Source organism: Chironomus tepperi, unplaced genomic scaffold (assembly GCF_022539635.2).
Source record: "Chironomus tepperi strain 1889 unplaced genomic scaffold, CSIRO-AGI_Ctep_v1 contig_81, whole genome shotgun sequence".
Classification (NCBI taxonomy): domain Eukaryota; kingdom Metazoa; phylum Arthropoda; class Insecta; order Diptera; family Chironomidae; genus Chironomus; species Chironomus tepperi.
Genome location: NW_027226203.1, coordinates 805,259 through 829,952, shown reverse-complemented (window position 1 = coordinate 829,952; position 24,694 = coordinate 805,259). Strand labels below are relative to the sequence as shown.

Sequence of the window (24,694 nt, the reverse complement as noted above, 5' to 3'; positions counted from 1 at the left end):
TATCTTCCTAAACTCTTGTCTTGATTCTCATTTCTTAGTAGTTTTCTTTGTCTCATTTTCTCGTTTAACAACAAAATATATTTTAATCAATTTACTCACCCACAACATTGAGGTAGCCCACTTGATTCTTCATGGGATCAGTATTGATCTGTTGGGTGGGAATTTTAAGATGTTAGTAAAGATAGATATTGTGGAGCATCTTTAATTTGAAGAGTCGGTTGCTTAATATACTTTAAGGTAGGTGAACTTCTGGTTGGACAAAATTCTTCATTTTGCTAAGGTTTTTTGAGAAAAAAATTCCAAAGCTACTTAGTGCTGTTTCTAAAATATTTCCAACTGTGTCTCTGCTTTAGTGCAGTAGTGGGTAACCTGTGTGCCGAGAAAATGCCATGAGCTGTATGACGTATGCGGTTTCGGTCGAGGCTTATCACTAAGGGGTTCCGCGGCACAATAAAGGATGCTCATCACTGCTTTAGGATAAACACTCCCCCAAGTACCTTACGTGAAAATCCTAGGGTGTACCGTATGCTATTGATTAGGCTACTCATTAAAAAGGTATGTGAATGATGCAACTACGATATCAACTAGTTTGTATCCTAGAGGAGTTAGTTAGACAGACACTTGTTTTATTTTAGTCGGCAATAGCTGGCTAATTCTTGACCGACTTTAGTTGAGTACAGCTAACTAAAATCTATTCGATTTTACCTTGTATTATGCCTAAGAGTGGCTTAAACCCTAACAAACAAAAATAATGTACCCGAGAGCTTCCTCAACTTTAATATACCAGATTAGCATGCTCGTAAGCGTATTTCTCAGCTTACTCTGTTGAAAGTACGCTCTTTGTCTGCAAGACAAAATTGTCTTAAAGTAAACCAAGCAACCATCTTCAGTCGAAATAAACACTTTATTAAATTTCAATCTATCAGCTTTAAACTCACCTGACACATATACCTGTTAGACATCATAACAAAATAGAAAAAAAAACATTCAATCAGATAAGTTTAATCTCCTCAACAAAATCTTTTCTAAAAAAGAATCAACAAAAAAAGAAGCATTCAACTTCTGTATTCCTTACCATCCCTTATCAGATTCCTTGACATCTCGTATTCGCAGCACCCATGCTCGATTCTCAACATGTGACACTGTCATTCGATGATTCTTTGTAATAATGTGAGTTTGAATCGATAATATTGTTTGTGTATCTACTTTCAGCCACGCAATCTGTTGATGAAATGTATCATTGGAGATTCCAATGAAATTTTTCTTCAATTTAGTTACTCAACCACACAATTGGTAAGGATAATTAATTTAATTTTGTGAATAAAGTGAAATTAATACTTCATCATGATAATTTAGTCGGTTTTGTAGTTGTCTGATGTTGGGTTGTGTAATGAATGCGTCAGAATTGATGATAATGATATGAAGACATGGATCGGGTTTATTGATTAAATTATGAAAGTTGATTGAATTTTTGGTATGGAATTACCTGAGTGACATAAATGAAGAAGGGTTTGGGATGATGCATGTGAGGCTCTTTAGAGGCGTAGGAGGAATGAGGGGCGGATGGTTAGACTAACTGAGAACACTTGCTTGAATTATGCGACCAAACCTAACGCCCTTCACCCTCATTTCCTTAATACGCTCCGCTAAATCACAATTATGAACACTAACAAAAGCTGCCTAATTTTGACATTTGAGAGCCATATGGATGGCACACTGACGCTTCTCCGAGTGGACAAAAATACGTTATGAAAAATAGAAGGCAAGTCAATGTCCAGTTGATGACTAGTTCTAACGTATTTTTGTTCACTTGGGTTCTTCACTTGTGTCGCTCGAGTTATTACATGAAGGACGATTTGCTAAGTAATTCAATGTCTGGGGTATTGGATAAGTTGTAGTCTGCTCTGAAGCTGCCCAAGTCTATACAAGAGATCGAAGTAGTTTCGATTTTTGTTTACAAAATTCAACTCGAGTCGATTCGACTCCATACAAAATTCAATTCAACTTCAAGCTCTGATCCATACTTTTTCGTGGTATCTCCTGATACCCTTAAATACACCTCTGATGTTTAAGATACTAAGCCAGGCTTTAAACTGTCTGTAAAGTCTGATAAGTAGCTGCGTTAGCTCCTTCAGATTCATTTAACTCTAACAAACTTGAACTTTTACAAAACTATTCATCAACTTAACAAAATATCAAACTTATCAACCAATTCAAACTTTTTCTACAATGCAAATTCTTTTCCATAAGTTTCCCACACACAAAACCATTATTCGAGAAATAAGATTAATTCATTATGTTACCACGTCGATAATACCGCAATGCTATTATAATAATGTAATGAACATGTGTATGAATTTAACAATTAAATATGATGAATAATAAACGTGGATTTATGAGCCATATACGTTTGTTTTTTATTAAATGTGGAACAAAAAGTCATTTAATAATTTTTTCATTGGATTGAAATCGGGTATGAATTTTTATTTTAAGTCCATTGTTGTGTTGAGGAATTTTTAAGTTCTTGGTTGGATCGGCTTTTAATTTGTATTGATAGAAAAGTATAATGGAATTATTGAGAAATTAAAGGGTGGTTGTAATCAGGGTTGTTATTTTGGTAGGTGAAAGCAGCAGTCATCATGCAGATATGTAGCTAGAATGAATGCTGAGCATCATTTAACAAGTCAAGTTGCACAAAACGTGCTAAGATTAATCGAATAGCAATAATTTTGAAATAAAAGCCAGAGATGCACCCGATAAACACAAATTGGATAATCGATTAACATTTTGACTCTAGGGACCCAGGCTGGAGTGACTCTGAGTTGACTCCAAATTCGGGTATTATGCCAGACTCTTGTCTGGAACCGGAATCTGGATCGATTAGCCGACATGTGCTCTTATGCACAGTCGGCTAATTGCAGTGGCACTGTTTGGTATGAGAGGGAGAGGAGGGTGTGGGGTGATGTGATTTAGTTCTTGCATCCCTCATTCATTTTATCCGATATACCTCTTTATTTATCAGACATATTTAACTTCCAACAAAACCAACTTAATTATCATCAAAAATAATTGAAATTATCCAAATATAATCAAGACATCATTATTAAAACTTACTTTATATGTCTGTAAATTATCAACTACACAACTAAAAACAGATTCTCTGCCGACAGCTATCGTCTGATTCTGTATCGGCTCTCCGAACTTCGGAATGTCTAGATTATTTAATTTTTTTGTGTATAAATTCATCGAATTTCCATTAAAACATTTTTCGTGTTGTATTGCATGTCAATGCGTTGTCCACGGCAGGTTGTTGTTTTTCGAATGATTTTCCACCGAAAAAAAGCAGCACAAAAAGGAAAGAAAAAGAGAAAAAAAATTAAATGAATAAAAATATTTTGTCATGTTGAATTCAGCTGAAAATAAAAAATAAATTAAAATTGTCTCTCTTCATTCACGAGTTCATTCATGAAAAAAAAAGTTGGGTGTAGATGTCCAGTGGCATTTTTAGTGACTAGTGGAAATGGAAAAAGTAATATACAGAGTGAGAATAGAAATTTTTTTTTTCTAGAAAGGAATTTTGCATTAGAAATGGTCAATTTTGTTTTTATTACTGGGAAATCGATTTTTATTTTTCGCTATGAGAATGGAATTTTGTTTAGTTTTTTGATGGGGAAATTGAAGAAAAATTGGAGGTAGACGTGTTGAAATATTTTAGTTTGGGATTTTTTGGAGGAATCTATTGATTGAAGTTTATAAAAAAAATTAACAAAATTTGATGTTAAAGCTAGTAATGGCTCATTTGAATGAATTATTTGATTATTTCAAGTATTCCGGAAGACACACTACGTAGAAAATCAAGAAAACCCAGTCTCAGGACATAATGACAGTGGTCTTACGCCAGATTAGGTGAAATCCGGGTTCAGACAAGAATCATGTTGACTTATGATTCATGGTAACATGCTTGGTTCAAAGAAATTCAGCTTTAGGCTAGAAACAAGTCAATCTGAAGCCGAATTTTCAACCATTTTTGCGCCGTATGCTTTCTGGGTTCTAAAAAAGTACCTAGATCATGAATCTCTTTAACTGACATTATTTTGTGGTACGATGAAGTCATCAGGGATATAAAACTCATAGAAATCATCAAAATATTATCAAAATTGACTGTTTAAATGGATATATTTTGGTTTATACTCTAGTATATTTGGAATTTACATATCTTAACAGAGTGGATGGCTTGACATTTGTCTTCATAAAGGAATCATGACGTTGCTGCATTAATGACAACATTGTGAAAATAAAAATGCTAATCATATTGAGGACTAAGTTACCCAGACTGACCCCAGACCAAATCATTTCAATATATTGGCGCAAGCTAATCAAAATTGTTATTAAAAATCATTCAACAAACCTTAAATTCCTCTCAAAAATCCCCACAAAAAATATCAAAACAAACTCAACAAAACAAAAAACTTTAACTCTAATTTTCCACTTATCTAAAATTCATTATTCTATTCACAAACATTCACATTATGTAGTTTTCCACTAGTTTTCCTTCTCATTTTCATTTCATGATAAAGTCACACAAGCGGCACCGCACACACACACACACAACAACTACAGCATTAAAAAAATCTACGATTGCATTCAACATAAATAAAAACATTTAAATCAATTTAATTCATTTTGAAATAATGTGAGCTTATAATTTTTGTGTTTCATGAAAAAAAAATTTATTCAAGATTTTTTTTTATTATTTTTTCATTCACCATGAAAACCACAATACACACGTAGTACATATGAGAGCATTCACACACAATTTTATGTGCATTTATATAATAAATACGATTCACATTATGTGAAATTATGTTTTTGAGCTTTTTATAGTGGAAATATGAGGAAAAAGGTTAAGTGGCAGATTGTCGGGTGATGAGGTTAAATTTTTTTGGGTAGTAATGTGAAATAGAGAATTTTTGAGGTTAATTGTTTGGTTTGGAATCAAAACAGTCAAAATGTTCTGACTGCAAAGTAAAATTTGGTAGAAATTGATCAAAACTAGTCTGAATTAGTCAAATATAGTTTAAATTCGTTCCTGTTTAGTCTGAAATGGTCAAATCTAATACTTAATATAGTTCTAATGCATCAAGTCTCAACTTGTTGGACCAAATCTAATTTTATTTAAGCAAATCTAGTCTTTACTTGTTAGATCTAGTCATAATTGGTCAAATCTAGTCCTTAAAAATTCAAATTAAGTCTTAATAGGTCAAATCTAGTCCAATAGTGTCAAATGTAATCAAAATTGACTAAATCTGGCCTTAATTAAGACAATTTAATACTAATGTGTCAAATCTACCCGAGTGTACAAAGAGCACGCTAAGAGCATGCTCAAATTTTCGCTGAGCACGCTAGTGTGAGCATGCTCTTTCATACAAAACCTGATGTCACTACTTTACGCTTCTGAGCACGCTCAGAGAGCATGCTCTTTTAACGTACTCAAGAGTATGCTCACTGAGTATGCTCTAGAGCGTGCTCACTAAGCATGCATAAATATGCAAAATTTAAAAAAAATTAATTAATTTCACTTAGGGAGAGAGAGAGAGAGAATGCACTTTTTTAATCCTATAATATTAGTACTATTAGAAAATGTTATTGTAATAAATCCTGTTTAATTAATAATCTGAAAAAACCAAAGTTAGAAAATTTCGCTTTTACCTGGATTCGAACCTGAGACCGCTTCGTTGCTATATGAGACCATCGCCTTAACCATTACGCCACCGCTGTATTTTACCTAATAATTTATGTATGGCAAAAACCATATATAAATGTTATGTTTTTTACTGATTAATTTTAAGAGTTTTTTGGTTAATTTTTTCGGTGTTTCACTGTATTTTCAGGTGAATAATTTTCATAGATTTTTCCAAGATTTTCCACATTTCCTCGTTGTGCTCAGAGTGTGCTCTTGAGCATGCTCAACGATGTGCTCAGGTGAGCATGCTGAATTTTCATAAACCACATTTTCTTGTTGTGCTCAGAGTGTGCTCTTGAGCATGCTCAACGACGTGCTCAGGCGAGCATGCTGAAATTTCATAAATCACATTTCCTCGTTGTGCTCAGAGTGTGCTCTTGAGCATGCTCAACGATGTGCTCAGGTGAGCATGCTGAAATTTCATAAACCACATTTTCTTGTTGTGCTCAGAGTGTGCTCTTGAGCATGCTCAACGATGTGCTCAGGTGAGCACGCTGAAATTTCATAAATCACATTTCCTCGTTGTGCTCAGAGTGTGCTCTTGAGCATGCTCAACGATGTGCTCAGGTGAGCATGCTGAATTTTCATAAACCACATTTTCTCGTTGTGCTCAGGATGTGCTCTTGAGCATGCTCAACGACGTGCTCAGGTGAGCATGCTGAAATTTCACAAACCGCATATTCTTGTTGTGCTCAGAGTGTGCTCTTGAGCATGCTCAACGATGTGCTCAGGTGAGCATGCTGAAATTTCACAAACCACATTTTCTTGTTGTGCTCAGAGTGTGCTCTTGAGCATGCTCAACGACGTGCTCAGGTGAGCATGCTGAAATTTCATAAATCACATTTCCTCGTTGTGCTCAGAGTGTGCTCTTGAGCATGCTCAACGACGTGCTCAGGTGAGCATGCTGAAATTTCATAAATCACATTTCCTCGTTGTGCTCAGAGTGTGCTCTTGAGCATGCTCAACGATGTGCTCAGGTGAGCATGCTGAATTTTCATAAACCACATTTTCTCGTTGTGCTCAGGATGTGCTCTTGAGCATGCTCAACGACGTGCTCAGGTGAGCATGCTGAAATTTCACAAACCGCATATTCTTGTTGTGCTCAGAGTGTGCTCTTGAGCATGCTCAACGATGTGCTCAGGTGAGCATGCTGAAATTTCACAAACCACATTTTCTTGTTGTGCTCAGAGTGTGCTCTTGAGCATGCTCAACGACGTGCTCAGGTGAGCATGCTGAAATTTCATAAATCACATTTCCTCGTTGTGCTCAGAGTGTGCTCTTGAGCATGCTCAACGATGTGCTCAGGTGAGCACGCTGAAATTTCATAAATCACATTTCCTCGTTGTGCTCAGAGTGTGCTCTTGAGCATGCTCAACGATGTGCTCAGGTGAGCATGCTGAATTTTCATAAACCACATTTTCTCGTTGTGCTCAGGATGTGCTCTTGAGCATGCTCAACGACGTGCTCAGGTGAGCATGCTGAAATTTCACAAACCGCATTTCCACGTTGTGCTCAGAATGTGCTCAAGAGCATGCTCATCGATGTGCTCAGGTGAGCATGTTAAAATAAAATGTGGCATAATACACGAGCATGCTCAAGATATGCTCAGGAGCATGCTCAAGAGTATGCTCAGATGAGCATGCTAATATTTAAAATGTCATTTTGCATGAGCATGCTTAAGATGTGCTCAAGAGCATGCTCAATAGTGTGCTCTGGTGAGCACATCAAAATTTTGATTTTGAGTATGCTCATGAGCATGCTCAGGTGAACGTACTCACCTGAGCACGCTCAAAAAAAATTTTTATTTTTCGAGAGCACATTCAGAGTGTGCTCATGAGCGTGCTCAGTTGAGCATGCTATGGTGAGCACGTAAAACGATGAATTTGAGCATGCTCAGAAGCGTGCTCACAAAACTGAGCACGCTCTTTGTATACTCGGGCTAGTCCTTAATAGTCAAACCTACTCCTAAAAGTTTCAAATCTAGTCCTAATTGGATAAATCTAGTCCTAAAGAATTCAAATTAATAATAAAGAATTATCAAGTCTTTTTTTATTATTATTTATTATTTATTATTATTATTATTATTATTATTATTTATTTATTTATTCATGTTCATAATTAACTTATTCAAAGGAAAAGCCCCTGTAAGTTAAAGGTCTAGTCTAAATTACTTAAATCTGGTCCAAATACAGTCAAAATTTATTAAATAAGCTCAAAGCTACTAGCAACAATCCCTATTAAATCACAGATTCCCACTAAACAGTTTCCTGCATACCCCATTACATTCCACAACAAAACTATTTTCATACATAAATGCACTTTCATCTTTTGTTCCATAGAATGGGGTCATAAACGTTGGAGGAGAGAGTTGAATTTGAGAAAAAATTATTTTATATACTTAGTTAAAATGCATGTTCAATGTGCAAACATACGGCATGCCAACCGCTTTTTTCTCTCATACATAAATTTTTGCCTTGTTTATATGCACACACACAACATAATCTCGCTCTCTTTCCATCTCGTTCCTAGTTTTTTTACTGTACATTATTATATTTTTTCTGTTTTTATAGCTTGCAGAGCAGCGAGCAGCTTCAATGAGATACAGAATAAAACTATCATTTTAATTTTTTATCACCCATTGCATTTTAGTTTGTTTGATGCAAGCTTGATGTTCGATAGTCATTTGACGGTTGTTTGGTGTATTTTGGATGTTATTTTGTGGATTGTAATGGACTGGAGTGTAGGCTGAAGTGATCGGTTGGGGTCTGACTGTGGATTACTTCAGTTTGCATCTGAAGCTGACTTCCGATTGCCAATTTTTGATGCCAAGTACATTACCGTCTCTATTGACAGCGTTTTGTGTGGATAGCGACTGTGGATAAGGCAGAGATGACTTTTTAGGCTTGCTTAAGATGATTGTTATCCTAGATTTACGATTAAGCTGTTTTTGATGCCTATTTGCAGCTGCAAACCTTTTTCAAAAATTCCAAAAATTTTCAAATTGAACAAAAATTCAAAAAATCCCCAAAAGATTAATTCCCCCAAAATTCATGACTTCCTCCAATCTAAAAAACCACAATAAAAAGGATTCCATCCCATTCCACTCAATTTAATCATCTTGTAATGAAATTTATTTAAAGTTTATGTGCTCTGTTGCACATGCTGTTTATTGTGAATGAAAGAATAACTTGAAAGTTGCAAGTCTTAAGGTAAAAATTACGACTAAATATCTCATTTGTTGTATTTTTTGCTTTCTTTTATATCCATTGTACTGAACTTTTGTATATATTTGCTCTTCTTGATGGTGTTTTGATGTGCATGATTGAGGTGATGATGAAGTTTTGAGGATGTGGCATATTGTCTTGATTGAAAGAAATTGTTTTTTTGGGTGCTGTGGAATTATTTGGGATGAGAAATTGTCTAGAATCGCCAAGGATCGTCGAAGGTCATCTATAGCTTCCCTAGAGCCATTTGAGTCTAGTTACTGGAGAATCAAAGGTTAAATCCCCCGTTTAAGGACAAAAATCTTCAATTTATTAGGGTTTTTAGAGACAAAAAGCTCAAAGCTGTCCTTATCCCCCTTCCTAGGTTCGTAGCCCTCCTTGAATACGTCCTTACCCTTATTTATTATGTCTTATGTCCGCCATAGTGTAAGAGAGCAAGAAATATGTAGGTTTGACCCAAAACGCCCCTAATAACCACAATATACTTAATAGAAACATTCAAAATCTTCAAAACACAGCATCCAACTCAATTCCAACTTTCGATCCAGAACTAACAATTCTAACCTTCAAATGCGTCAATTCTTACTTTTACCTCCAAAATTCAAACTTCCTCATTTTTTTGCATGCTTAAAATTGTTTTCTCGTGCGAGAATTGCATAATAAAAATCATGGAAATGAACAAGAAGTATTAAAAAAATATTTTATTTGAGTACATAAAAGAGGATGTTTTTTGCTTTAAAATTAAATTTTTAATGTACTTCCTAATACTTGCTGCTTTTGTGGTTTAAATGCTTTAGGTATTTGGTTAAGCTTGCTTTTAAAAAAATGAGTAAGTGAGATAAGAGCATGTTTTGATGTTGAGGTGATGATGAAGCTTGAGAAAGAACTTTTAAGGAGTTTTATTGAAATAAAGGTAGTGAGTATGGAGTCTATTGGGAGGTCATGGATCACAACTGATCTGTACGACCAGCGAAATAAGTAAGTAACAAAATGAAGTGAGGCTGAGTGGAATAGACTGCGATTAGTTGATTTAGCTTAAAGTTGAAAGCTTGACATTCAATGGGATATCTCCACAAATTTAACGAACTGCATAAGGCGTAAGAAATGCTGAAAATTCGAACCTGGGCCAACGTGACTCTAGCCATAGTCAAGATTTGATGAATTCCATACTTAAACCATATTTAATTAAATGCAGCCTCAGGCTAGTGTCAATTATGCTTTCTCCCTATTATTCCCTAGATAAGGGATCGGAATTTCCTGGATATATTATAATTTTACCAAGAAAATCTTGAAAAATTTCAATTTTGAACTTGAGTTCAACTCTGATTTTGTATGGAAAAATTGAGTTAAGTTGACTCGACTCCATATAAATTCTGAGTCGACTTCAGCTCTATTTCAATCTCTATGTCAATCTCCAAAATATTCGGGAATGGAATTTTAATTAAGCATAGTTTCCAATCAGCCTAGGGCTGGATTGTTGGCAATTTCTACTCCGTGTGCTTATGGGGACTGCCATGCCGTCCTGGGATGTGATTTTCGACAATTTCTACGCTGTATACTATCCGGATGTCAAGATTATTGCTAGACATATGGTTGACTACTCCTAGCCTGTTCCACTCGGAGAGACTTCAGCGTCCAAAGAGGTCAATTGATCATTTTACTGTTGAGTTGATTGACCCCGAAATGGCTCTTAAACCTATTGAATCTAATTTTCTATATTCAATCCAACTTTCATTCCTCCATCCATTCATCTCTAAATCAATCAATTAATCCAAATTAATCAACAACAAACAAAACAAATCAGCTATTACAAGCACCCACTCATCCCAACTCATTTCCTCATTCACTCAAAGATTGAACATTAACTTAACTTCCCCAACAACCATTGTTAACTTTGAACATTGTCTCAATAAAACTGACGATGAAAAGTGTCACCGTCTACAATAGAACAAGCGTCGAGGAGGAAAATTTCTCGTGTAATCGTTCAATTTAAATGAAAAAAAAAGGAATGAAAAATTTTGTGCTTGTTCCTGAACACCCAGGAATAAAAAATATTTAACATTTTTTTCTGTCCATTCATTCAGTCACTCATTCAGCTTGTAAGTTTTCATTTCAATCTTTCATCATTATTTGAATAGCAGTTGCTCACCTCTGTCCTGAATATACGAGTTTGTTTCATTTGGATGCTCTGCTGCTGTGGATGAGAAAAAAGTGGGGATAGTGATGAATAACAGTGAATTCTTTTAAGCAGCACATTTTTATGCTGCACAAAAAAAAGTTGTGCATGAAATGAAAATTTATAAAAATAGAATAAGAGAATAAGAGACAGGAATGAATTGAAAGCATTCACGAAATATTCACATTTATTTCTTCATTTTTTGTCGTTTTCAATTTCGAAGTACTTCTGATGATGATAGGGAAGCTGTCACAGTTAAAATAGAGTTAGGAGAGGTTGAGTAAGTTTAAGTGATTTAAGATGCATTTTGGAGTTGAAAGGACTCTGGGAGTTGAATTTTGGAGTCTGATCGGCAACAGATCTGTTTTGTCTACCACTGGCCCGATCGGCACATATTGAAATGTTGTCACCAGACAGTATACTTAGAATCAATTTGCAGCCATTTGGCGAATACATACAAATTTGCCACGATTGCTAAGCCACTTGGTTCTAAGTATATCTCGTCGCCATTGTGGCAACTTTTCAATATGTGCCAATAGGGTGGACTTCAATCAGACTCCAGAGTCCTTGAGTCATGGACTGGACCAGTCTTTTGTAAGTCCCAAATCGGACTTTGAATCTGTGAGTCTTATTTGACTTCAGTGGTTGGCAGGACAACTCTGGTATCAATCAGACTCCAAAATCCGATTCCCAGAGTCCTGTCAACTCTGATGCATTTAAGATGTTAACATTGTAAAGAGAAAAGGCTTCGATGGAACCAGAGCCCGAAGTCAACTGTAAATTTGTATTATTTTGAGTCCCAGCTGATTCTTTAAGCTGGACTCTGTAAAACTTTGAGATCTGTAGCAGACCTCTGGACGCTCCATCAATTAAGATTTTCAAATCTAACTTGTTAAACGAGATCATGTGAGTGACCCAAGAATTCTTAGAAAGAAGCAATCGATCGAGTACTTAAAATCAATAATTAGCAAAAGGAAGCTAGCTATAGAATGCAACTGGGTGCTAGCTTCAGGCGTCATCCAAAGGAGGTCATGGATCACAATTGACCTGTACGACCAGCGAAGTAAGTGAGTTGTTTACTAAGAATCTATAGTTTGTCCCCACAAAATCCCCCTCATCAGTCTTTATCTTATGGATTTTACACTGATATATTGTGATAAATATTACAAACCATAAGAAGCTTTCACATCGACCAAAATAAGCTTTCACTTCGATCAATGAAACTACACATCAATGAAGCTACAAATGTAGATACTAATCAGTGTTAAACTCATTTTCAAGGACACATGAGTGTCAAGTTCAAGTTTGACAAAGGAAACCAACAAAAAGTCCAAACAAAACCTTCAATAAATCCAAATCGACAATTTCAATTGAACAAATTCCTTATCTCAACTTTAGTCAAGAAGCTATCCTCGTCTCCTTCAAAATTATGTCAATTTTCAAAGTCAGTTCAATTCCATCGCAATTTTCTGTGCTCTTTTACAAAAGCGAATGAAAAAAACTTGAAATGAAATTTTTCGCTTTTTGTGCATTTTTTTTTGTATGTCAACAATGTGATTCCGAGATGCAACTTTTAGTTCTCTCCTTATAATGCCAGGACTCATGATACTTAAACTTTCCACTTTTTATTCCGTTTTCAATTTTTCTTCTTCTTCTTTTCGAATGAATGAAAAGAAGTCTTCAATGTGCATGAAATGAGGACCGAAAAAAAAGTTTTTCTTTTTTTGTATTTCTTTTATTCCTGGTAAATGAGAACAGAAAAGGAGAATTTTTTTGCTTGCTTACAGCTTTTTCAAGTGCATTTACTTTTTTGATGGTAAGGGGTACAGTTACTGGTTGGTGGTTTGCATTGTTGGATGTGGTTTTTTGAGAAAATTTAGGATTTTGGGATTGGTGATGGAGTTGATGAACAGCATTCTGGTAACATAAGTTTGTCGCGGCACACAGGTTGTCCACTACTGCCTCAAATGCTGTTAATTTTGGCAATTGAATACATCTTGGAGTACATAGATCGACTGTTTGGTTTATAGTTAGGATACAAGTCACCCGAATAGTTCCTTTTGTCAAAATGGACAATAATATGCCATAACTTTGTCAAATCCGTCTTTACATTGACTTGACACCGACTTAGTGAAGCTAGTCACTTCCTGTCTAGTTTGGTAGACCCCAAAAGTCCCTCACCCTTGAATAAGTCCCTAGAAGTTAGATTGAGTCCTCTGTGAGCGCAAACTGCACCAGATTAGCTTGAGATTAGCTCATCATGATCATCCTGTGGAAAGTCAATTAATTAAGGTCTTCAAAGCTGATTTTCTGGACGGTAAAAGAGCCCGTGGACGCCCAAAGAACTCTTGGAAGGAAGCTGTCGATAGAGATAGTAATGCACTTGGTATCGGAAATTGGCAAGTGATAGCCAGCGATAGAACCAGCTTCAGGTGACTCCTGTGGGAGGCAATGGATCACAACTGATCTGTACGACCAGCGAAGTAAGTAAGTAAGCAGAAATGACCTCCATAAACAGTGGACATGACAATTTTCTTCAAAAATGCACCTTACAACATCCCACCCTACAAATTTCCTCAACTGTTGCATTTATTCATTTTTATTTATACAAAACCGAAGAGAAATCTTTGCTGTTTTATTCACAAAATGGATTAAATGAACGAATAAATAATTTAATGAGAAAGTTGATAGTCTAAAAACTTTTTTGATTCCTTTTTCTTCGTTTTATTTACCAAGATTTGTTTTAATTATAGTGACATTAAGGACGAAGACAAGGCATTGACTTTTGGAGGTTAAGATTTGAAATTGATATTTTTTTGGGTGATGCTAAATTGGGAATTGGTGAGAATAGAAGTGAGAGGTGTGATTAAAGGTGGATTTAAGTTAATGAAGAATTTTTTTAGGCAATGTGATTAGTGACACGTGCTTATTCAGTTGGGAGGCTTGATCAGGGGGAGGGGATTAGTGAGTTTGGGAGTCAACGATTTCTTGAACCACCTTGACCCAATTTCCTTCAATTTTTTTAATTGCCACAAAATTTCAAACTCAAAATTCAATTCGAAAGACTTTTAAATGAAAATTCTTGTAAAAATGCACCAAAAACCCAGCATTTAAATTCATCCATCGATCGCCACCCAAAACATTCAACTCAAAATCCCCAAAAAGTCCACCATTACATCGCCTGACCTACTGAACTTTCACTTTAAAACTGCAACACAACAAGCGTGTCAATTTTTATTTTACATCAGCTTAATTTTTGGTGTAAAAACATTTTTTTATCCAGCACTGACCCATATCAGCTGATACAAAAAAACAATCCCGTCCTCATACCGCAATTTCTCTCACATAAGCATAAATTAATTTGTATATAAATCTCTGCCACATGAGGCTATGCAACAAAAAAAACACACACTCTCTTTTCCCAAATTGTCCAATTAATTATTCTCATTATGAAGTATAATGAATAAAAAAAAGCAGGTCAATTATGCTCACATGCAATCATGTGCTTATTGACTTAACTTATTAACCTCACCATTATCATCAAATTTTATTAAAATTTCAATTTTCATAATGTGATTAAATTAAGTTTTACTGGTGTGAATGATGATGGACATGACTCTATGGAAATTTACGGGAACATTGTTACGTTTAGGAGCAAGGAAGGAAAGAGTGGGAGGTGAGATGGCTAGGTCGGTACATGGGGTAGTTAGGCTAAGTACAATACGTAACTGAATATGTTCCGAACAGGCTATTGATTAGCTATAGAGCTAGTTTTAGGTGCAATCTGAGTTCTCAATTGATCTGTGTTTGGTTAAAGCATTACGGTAGGGGAAAGTGATCTAAACAAGCTTTTTTTAGCGTTAAGTAATTTCCGTATATTCCCCAAAGAGGGATGGAAAGTGATCAGGATGAAATATAGAATTTTCATTAGGGATATAAGGGTATATAGGATACTTAAGACCTAGAACGAACGCGATATGGGCAAGGCAAACAATTTGGGCTAAGGCCAACGTAAGTCAGGATATTTTGCCTTATCTACACCGTGTAGCTTCTTGGTAAGGACATATTACGACTAGATCATAGCCAGGGAGAGTTATACATCAAACTCCATTGTTAATCCATGTATTAAGCTGTACAATTTAATTTTCGTCCATTTTTGACTAGTTATTTGCCAATATAACCAATTAGCATCACAGTAACTGCTCTTAGTGCCTTAGAAACATCAGAAGCCACTGCATCTAACTATTGTCCCCATCCTACCTCCCTTGACCCCATCACTTGCCCTTCCAATTCCCCATTTTTCTATCCACCCACAATCAAAATTTTAATTAAAGTTATCAATTTACGCTCAACTTCCTCTCAGCCATTGTTCTCCAAATATTGATCGGACCGAGTAAAATTTAATGAGAGTCAGTGTCCTTCCGGTTATTCATGGATATTTATTCAACAACAAAATATACAAAAAAAGGAAAAAAAAGAATTTATTTCAATGAAAAAAAAATCACCATAATCTTCATAAATATGTTAATTTAATAGCTTTTGGCTTCAAACTATCGCATATTGTTATAATTCCTATTACAGTAAAAATAAAAAGTTTCTCCTTTTACTGTTTTAATCCCTTTTTGTGTAGATTTTTTTTAAAGTGCTTCTATTTTTGGATCAAATTAAGACGTGATTTTTGCATTTTGTCAATGGAAGAGGATTTTTATTTAGGAATTTAGGGTGGATAAGAAGGAATTAGGTAATTTATGGTGATGGCATTAATTAGTTTTTGTTGGATTATCAGGAATTGATATTGAAATTTATTAAGGACTCTATTGTGGGCTGTTTATGGATTTTTGAATGGATAATCAGAAATTGTGAAAATTTTCGAGAAGTTTTTGTTTTTTATGGGCAATTTTGATGCAGATTGACATCTTTAGTTTCAAAAACTGTTTTGGGATTGTTGACATATTTCTTCAAATTTTTCACATTTACTCCCTCAGGTCTCATCTCCTAGATCAGTGTTTTCCAAACTTTTGTCGCCACAGAACAGCTTGATGGTAAGCCTTAATTGAAATCGCACACTGCATATGATTCTTGGCACTTTTAGAAAATTTTCCCGGCACATTAGAGTGCCAGAGCACACAGTTTTGACAACACTGTCCTAGATCATCCGCTAGGAGTATCAATTAGACATAAAACGACTCATCAAATTCTATACGATGCAATAATTCATTCAAATTATCTGAAAGCTTTTATAAAATCCCAAAATGTTTGTATTAACAACTCGAATAGATCAAATCAGTTAATTTACAGGTAATCCAGTAATGCACAACCTTTTAATAAGCTTTGTCTTAAATAAACTGAGTTAATCCATCAAGAACTCAGCTCTAGACCAGCCTAACTCTTACTAGATGCCGGATTCAGTTAAAAATTCGTCATCATCAGAGTCACACTGTCCTGGTGCATAAGCCGAGTCAACCAACTTGACCTATTCGGACAATAATCAAACTTGCTTCATGACCTTTCCTCTCTCTCTCGGCATTTTTCTGTCTCATCGACTACGTTTTCCGCTCGTTATTCAAATAACAGCAAGCAAAGGAACAAACACTGTTAAGCAGTTGCAATTTTTCGATTTTTGCTTCTCTCTCTTTCAACTTTTGTATCTCTAAATTAATCCTTTTGATATTAAATACAAAAGTTTCTTTTTTTGGGTAAATAGAAAACAGGCAGCAAGAAGGAGAAGTTTTTTATTTCATATAACTTTTAAATCATTAAACAAATCTGAACGAGGAGAAATTTTTACTCTCGAGGTAAATTTATTTAATGTTAAGCAGAAGTTTTTAGTTTGCTTTTTAGATTTTAAAGGATTTAAAAGATTGGATTTTAAGAATTTATTAAACATCCGTTGTTGAATTTATGGGGATTTATTTATCTGATTTTTATGTGTTTTTGCATTATTTTACAAGGGAAATTGTTTGGTCGCAGTAAATAATGAGCATTTACCTAGAAATTCGAGCAATTATCAGCTACTGATCTAGATTGTTGTGAACTAGGCTTCACGGGTAGTCTCGAGGCCGAGAATTCGGGAAACTTTACTTCAGAGATATTTCAGATAGAGCTTTCTAAGAAGTTCTTTAGACGCGGCAATAGGCCCTCGTGCGCCCCTGCCAAGGAAGTAAGAAGAAGTAAGTAAGTTACTTTAGAGTATGTTTTCTCGCTATCATGATCGGGATCGGGATATCCCGGGATCCCGAAAATTTATCGGGACCGGGATTTCTAGAAAGCATACTTCAGAGATGAAGACCCATTTTTAAAATACAACTATGTGCCTGGATGGCCAGAAGAATTGGCAGAAGAAAAGTAATTAAAGTAATATTAGGGATGGAGCCAGAATGTTCGAGATCGGGAAGATTAAAGTAAAATCCAGGAACAGTCGAATTTGCCATACAATTTGCTCGAGCTCTGGTCCGGTATTGAAGTTCCTAAATCACAAGCTCCCTCAAGAATCATCTAACCCCTTTAAACTTATTCACTTTCCATAAAAAAGCTTCATTAAGTATAATTTTGAGCAAATTTTGAGTCATTATTAGCATATTATGTTGATTGAGTTCTACTTTAACTTCTAATGATCTTGACATTAATGTCAAAAATGCATATTAATATGCAAACCCTTCTTCCTCTTCCTAGACATGCCTTTAAACTCAAAATATTCAAAATTCAAATCTAAGACTAATCTAGATTAGAAATTACAAAAAACAAAAGAACAAGAATGCCACGAGTTTATTGTTTCCTATAGGCAACAAAGGCACGCGCTCCATTACAGCACACGTAATTAAATTCAAGATTTTATTTTTTTTCTGTAATTTAATTCGCTAATTTCATTACTGCATTACGCAAATGTAACAATATATTTCCCGTTCCATAAAGAAGCAATCAAGAAGCAGAAATTGATGTAAAAATTTTTCACATTTCAATGTCACTAGGTAACTGTGGATGAATGTAATGAAATCATAAATGTCGCATTAAATTTCACCTTTTTTTGTATAACTTTGAGACACAACATGATGAACATGACTTTAAGGATAGACAACAGCAGCAAATGTTTGAAATCAGAGACCAAAAAAAAAAGAAATTTTTTCACATTTTTATTCTTTTTTGTCATCATGTGACGACATTACTATGTAAATACAGATTCTGTCATGTGAGAATTTACTGTACGAGATTTATACTCTTGAAAAAAATTTTTTTTTTCACTCTTCATGAAGGAAGTAAAATATTCGCATGAATAATTCTCATTTTACTCTTCAAAAATATTTTTCCTTTTTTTTGTGACTTTAAGTTAACATCAAGTATTATTGGTAAAGAAAAAGACCTTTTTGAAATATTTATTTGCGAATGATGATATATATACATTTGGTTGTTCTGATTTCTACAGAGGTAGAGAAGAAATATGAAAAATTTAGATGTGCTTTAAAAGTATTAGATTTATTGATTAGAATGGAACAGAATTGGCAGAAGTTCAATGTGAAGTTGGCAGGATTTAGCTTGTTTTAGAATTCGGATTCCAGTGGAGAAGCCTTTTTGGAAGTTTGGTGTTCGAACTCCCGATATCCTGACAATTCTGGCATGGAATAATTATGTTAAGAGCTGAGGAGTTCATAGATACATTTAAGTTTCTTTTAGAGATATTGTTCTTGCTAGGATAGTATGGGATTGTTTTTAGGATGAAAATAAATCATTATCGATAGTGTGCCATACAAAATGTCCAAATAATACAAATCGGTCAAAATGTCTAGCCCAGTCGGACGAGACTCTTGATTGTTGTCGGATTCGGTTTGAATTTGACACCATCTCAGTCAAATCTTAGTTTCCAATTGATTAATTGGCAAGCTGTAGCCAGCGAATGAGCTAGATGTTACTCAAATATATGAGGGATCATGGATCACATTTGATGTGTACGGCCACCCAAGCAAGTAAGTATGAAAGTAGGAATGTCAGAATCAAGCTGATTGGGTGCCGGATTAGGCGACTATTGCTATTATGTTTGCCTGTTATTTGTGTTTTATTTAAAACTAACTTTTCTTGTAGAACTAATTTGAATATCTCACTACTAATACCAGTCCATAACAGGCTAAAACCTTGCTTGTTGAGCATTCTCTTCCTTACACACCTCAGAGGAGTCCTTACACATCTCTAAAATATCTCAATCTATTTTTATCCTATGAATCCACTTGACATGTCACCAAGAGATCAACAGCATCCAATAAATGATCATGATACCTTATAAATACTCCATCTAACCACATACATTCAACAAAATGTCTTTTAAACTTGACTCCTTCTGCCCTTTCAACTCTTTACATATCCAATAAAAACAGTATTTTCATTTTCATTTTTCCGAAAGAAGAAAAAAACTGGTAAGTAAATGTGGACACGAAAAGTACATAAAATGGGAGGTCAATTGGACTGTTTGATCCAGCATAAATTTATTCAATCTTGTAATTGAAATGAAAAATATTTGCAAAGAGACGCAAAAGAATTTTTTTGTCGTTTCCATTTCCATTTTATGCACTTTCCAAAAAAATGTGCTGAAGAAAAAATTCCTAAATGAGACTCTAAATTAGCGCATTTATTACACATTGTTTGCGATGATGACATGCAGCACAACTTCTTCCTACTATTTATTTTTTGTTGCCGCCGGTTTTTGTGAAAATTGAATTTTTATCAGACACAAAAAATCATCGTGGATGAAAAAGTTTTGCTGCTATTTTTATTATCAATGAAATTTACTTCATGCTGTGCCATTGTGACTATGTCTGTGCTGTGAGTTTTGCAAAGAAAAGTTTAGTATTTTTGGAATTGTCGAAAGGAACGAAAATTGCAATTTTTAACAAAACTTTTTTTATAGTTTTACGAAACGTGCCTTTTTGGATATTTTATTGAACCATTTTGTAAAAGGTGTAGGATGGGATTTATTGATCAATTATTTTCAACATCTATAAAATGTTTAATTAGGTTCATTAATTGGATGTTTCGAGAAAATTTACTATGTATCAAGTTTTAAAGTTCATATGAAGCACATTTGAAGCCTGCTTTAAGACATAGACGATTTATTATGAATGGGATGTTGTGAGTAGTCTAAAAATAAATTGTATGGTTAATGAATGATAATCTCTTGTTAATTCGAGGATTAATTCTGTTGAGATTTCTTGTGAAATTTGTTAACTGCGTGTAAATTACCTAAAGGATTTACTTATGTAAATTTTGGAGTCTTTTAAATTATTAGAGGAAATTGTTAACATACATGATTGTGGTTAAATTGTGGTACAATAGATCAATATTGTCAGTTCTTCCAGCTTATAAGGCTGGGCCATTTAAACGGTATATATTATGATTGCTATTATTTAAAGATCATGGTTGGTGCACCAGTCTATTCATTCATTCATTTGAGGACTTTATTTTGCATACTTGGATGCTTACTCGAATGACAGATAGCTCCAACAAGAGGGTAGAGATATTGATTAAAAACGGCGTTGTTCTGAATTGACGTCATATTCAAGCTGTCTGATCAGAGAACAATTTTAGGATTTTTTATTAGAAAGGAGAACCAATCTTGAACGACACAGACTGGTGATGAGAACACTAAAATTTCGGTTTAGGAATCTAGGAAATGAGTCATGGAAGATGTCCCAGTAAATAGAATGACACTATCGGACTTTGTGGATGGTAAGAGATCTCAAGGAAGACCAAATAATTCTTGGATTAGACGTGTAAAAAAGGATGCTAAAGTCCTTTATTTCCAAACTGGCAGACGTTCTCGAAGGATAGAGTAGGCTTTAGACGATAATGTCTCAGCCAAAGAAGTAAGTAAGTAATAGTCATGACCAGGAATCACAATTGATAATCGTGGAATTAAGCTAGCTTGATGTCAGTTTAAAGTTGATTTCCAGATTCGATACAAAGTTAGCACTTGGTTAACAAGAATGTGACCTTATACCTTATTTTTTGAAGAAAATTCGAATCAAGTCGGCTCTGCTGCTTATGAGAAAGAAAAGAACAGCAGCGTCTTGACAAAAATACAGCATATAGTAACTTTATTCTAGCTTGAGTTGCTAAAAATCTCATTAATAGCCAAATAATCCAGAAAATCCCTTTAAAAACATCCACAGCTTCCCTAATTATTCCCAACCATTTAATGACCATTAAAATTTATCCCTAAAATTCCCCAAACCGCATAAAAATCACACAAATAATCCACTTGAACAAAAAGAGTTTAATTTTAATATTCATATCAGATTTCATCCAGAAAAGACGGGAGTCGAGTGTTAAAAAAGTGTTTGTAGCATGAAGCTGCGGTCAGTGTTAACAGTCGAGCGATAAAAAAAAATTTCTCTTAAATTGACATTAAATGAATTTTAATGTGCGTGTCGATTATGCAACATGACTTGCGGGCACAGAGGCATCAACATAAAGGAAATAAGATATTTTTTGGTATAATTTTTCATTTAATTTTCGGGACGACATTTAAAAATGAAATTTTCAATCAGAATCAAGTTTTGCTGGACTTAAAAATCAGCAATCAGACAAAATTAAAATTTTTGTCCATAAAAAGTGCTGCATTTTGTACTCTACAAATTGCATCCACGAATAAATCTCATAAATTATATTAACAAAAAGTTCATTGATTCCGTAAATCAAATGACAATAAATTCAATTGATGGTCGAAGTTGAATAAATTATTTGCTGAGTAATCGATGATGCTTGCTACTGTGTATGAATGAAAATTGCGATGAGTAAAATGTACATAAATGTCATTTGTAGTTCATTAAAAATAATGAAACATAATCGATGGAATGAAAAAGTTTTTATTTTTTTAATTTGATATTTTCTCGGATTTCTTTAGATATTAAGGAATTTAGTGCATTAGATAGAAATGTTTCGAGATTTAATAGGAAGAGTTTGCATAGATTGGATGAATAAAATTTGGAAAAAAACTACAATTTTGTAGAAATTCGTATTTTGAAACTAAAATTTTTAAAATCTTCCGTATTTCAGAATGAAAACGAAAGAATTTTTCAGTCTTACAGCCTAAAAATGATGAAATTTGAAGTTTCAATTACATTAAAGAAATCGCTTGAGAACAGCAGTTCCTGTGAACAGACAACCACAGGATGCCCTAGTATATAGTGTAACCTTTGTAGACTTTGTAGACGACAAAAGATCGAGAGGAAGACGGAAAATGTCCTGAATTAGATAATAGTGTTGATAAGGACGCTAGAGTTCTCAATATCCCGAATTAGCAGAAGTTATCGAAAGATAGAGCTGTCTACAGACGTTCTTTAAACGCGACGTAGCCCGTCATGCACCTCAGTCAAGAAAGTAAGAAGTAAATAAGTAATTAATCAAATGCAGAGTTCGAAGTTGACTGGAATTTTGTAAGAAGTTGAGTCTATTCGAGTTGACTTTTCCATACAAAATCGACTTCAAATTCTAGTTAAAGGTCAATATAACCCAATTCAGTAAAGCTAATCTAATTTGTCCAAGACAAATCTTATTACAATTGAAAACATCTTACTATCATGTCTGGGATGCAGATCCTAATTTTTCAACAATTTTCATAATTTTCCTTTTTAAATTTTCCAGTCCCCATTTACAGTAATTTCATCAATTTGTCTCTCTCTCTCTCTTATCTTGTCCCATCCGAAATAAAAAAATATTCAAAATTAAATTTAAAAGGACACTCACCTTCATTTGACTGAATGGAACTGTTTATAACAACACAACAATTGGATATGATTAAAATGAAAGCAAAAATCATGGCATTTGTTATTAAATTTTTCCTTCCTTCCTGCGGCAATTTATATTTCACTTTAATTTCACTATTTTTTCCTGCTTATCACCAAAAAATTCGTTTTAATGCGATTTTTATAAGTCCTTAAAACTGCAACAGCACTTTTTTAACACACTGTAACCTTCATGTACTAAAATTTTATATTATATATTATAAAAATATCGTAAGAATCCTGGATGTATGGTGTGTATGTTTGTATGTAAGTGGCACAACAGTATAATATTTTTTTTTATATTTTTCTCACATGCACCAAATTGAGTTCATGTTCAATTGTTGAAAATTGATGCTGATGATGGTGTGGCAATAAATGCATTTATATCATTTTGTCGTAAGTGTGATGATAGGAAGTAAAGAATTATGAAAGTTTTCTTTTTTTTATTGTTAGAGCACTAAATAACACTCGACATTGTGTGAGAAATGGATTGAGGCTTTATGTGGATTCTGTTAAACGATTTTCTTTCCTGTAATGTAGATTAAATATGGATTAAATAGCTTTAAGCTGTTGACTCAAAATTACAGATTTCTTTGCAAAATATTTGATCTGTTGTTATTAAAGAAAAATTTGTAATTAGCTATTTGCAATGTCAGCTCAATGTGCAGACAGAGAATTTGTACAAATTAAGTGAGAGAGCCTTCAGTGTCAAATGGAAAGCATTTTGTTGTAACCTATGTTCCACATAGAAGAATAGTTACAGTAAGTAAATATTAGATAATAGCAGGTTAACATAGAGTCTAACCAACCAGACAGACCTAGATCTATAGTTTAAAGTGGGAAGCACTTCTTTATTGACATTACTTATTTTGTCCTGATGGGCCTGTATGACCGCTAGGACGGAATGCAGTGATTAAATCTGCAAGATTAAAATCATTCCACCACCGAGTCACGTCGACTTAAAATATCAGTTGGATAATTATAGCAAATAATTCTAATTCATGTTAGGATTGAACCAGGGATTATAATAATTTTAATTAAAAGGTCAGTTGCTTATGATCTTGAACGGCACATAGTCAATTTTATATTTACAATTTCCAGTGGCTTCAAAATAACCAGTCAGGGCAACTACATAACTTTTTTGTTAATGTTAAAGCGGCCTAGCAACTATGTCATATCTGCCAATTTGCTGAGAAGCAGAGCTCTAAGTCGACTCGGATAAGTCGGATTTGTATGGATAAGTCGACTACGAGCTATGTTGAGAAGTGATCAAGCTGGTACATTGCAAGAATTTTTTACTATTTATCACTAAAATTTAGGGTTGGTTTTTGTGATTTACTTCCCGAAAAATTCTAGTAAATTTGAAAATTGTCTCCAAAAAAGGATAAAACCTCCAAAAACATTTTATACATTCGCCCCTGATCCCAAGCATCACCCAAAGTCAATTAAGACACCAAATTCAGTTAAGGGGCCGTTCACTTATTACGTTATGCAGAAAGACGAATTTCTAGACCCCCCTCCCCACTATAAAGCGAACGGCCCCTAACACTATTTCAAAAAATATTCTAATATTCTCACTAAAATACCCTTAATGTATTTAACAATCTAATCTAAATTTCTAATACCTCAAAAATCTCTCATAAAAAGTCCAAAATATCTTGAAAATATCTCATAAATTAAACGATCAACTTTATAAATTTAAACATTTTCTCACATCCTTTGGCAAGGATTGTATTGTCAACTCTTTTGTTAGCGGCAAATCTTTAAGACAACAACTTTATCC

General features: G+C 34.3%; 1 protein-coding gene across 10 annotated transcripts in view; it reads right to left on the bottom strand.

Annotated features, from left to right (window-relative positions):
• The window catches only part of LOC139085697 (lachesin-like), a 65,305-nt gene that overhangs the window by 29,851 nt on the left and 10,760 nt on the right, over positions 1 to 24,694 (bottom strand). For 7 of the 10 annotated variants that reach the window (XM_070633822.1, XM_070633814.1, XM_070633815.1 and 4 more), the window contains 6 exons: positions 22,874 to 23,440; positions 11,117 to 11,161; positions 3,115 to 3,212; positions 1,076 to 1,221; positions 939 to 951; positions 100 to 148 (listed from right to left, as the gene is read on the bottom strand). In XM_070633822.1, the coding sequence (XP_070489923.1) occupies positions 100 to 148; positions 939 to 951; positions 1,076 to 1,221; positions 3,115 to 3,212; positions 11,117 to 11,161; positions 22,874 to 22,946 (424 nt within the window). In that variant the 5' untranslated portion in view covers positions 22,947 to 23,440. The remainder of the gene's footprint in view (positions 1 to 99; positions 149 to 938; positions 952 to 1,075; positions 1,222 to 3,114; positions 3,213 to 11,116; positions 11,162 to 22,873; positions 23,441 to 24,694) is intronic. The other 3 variants (XM_070633824.1, XM_070633823.1, XM_070633819.1) reach the window with 2 other exon arrangements.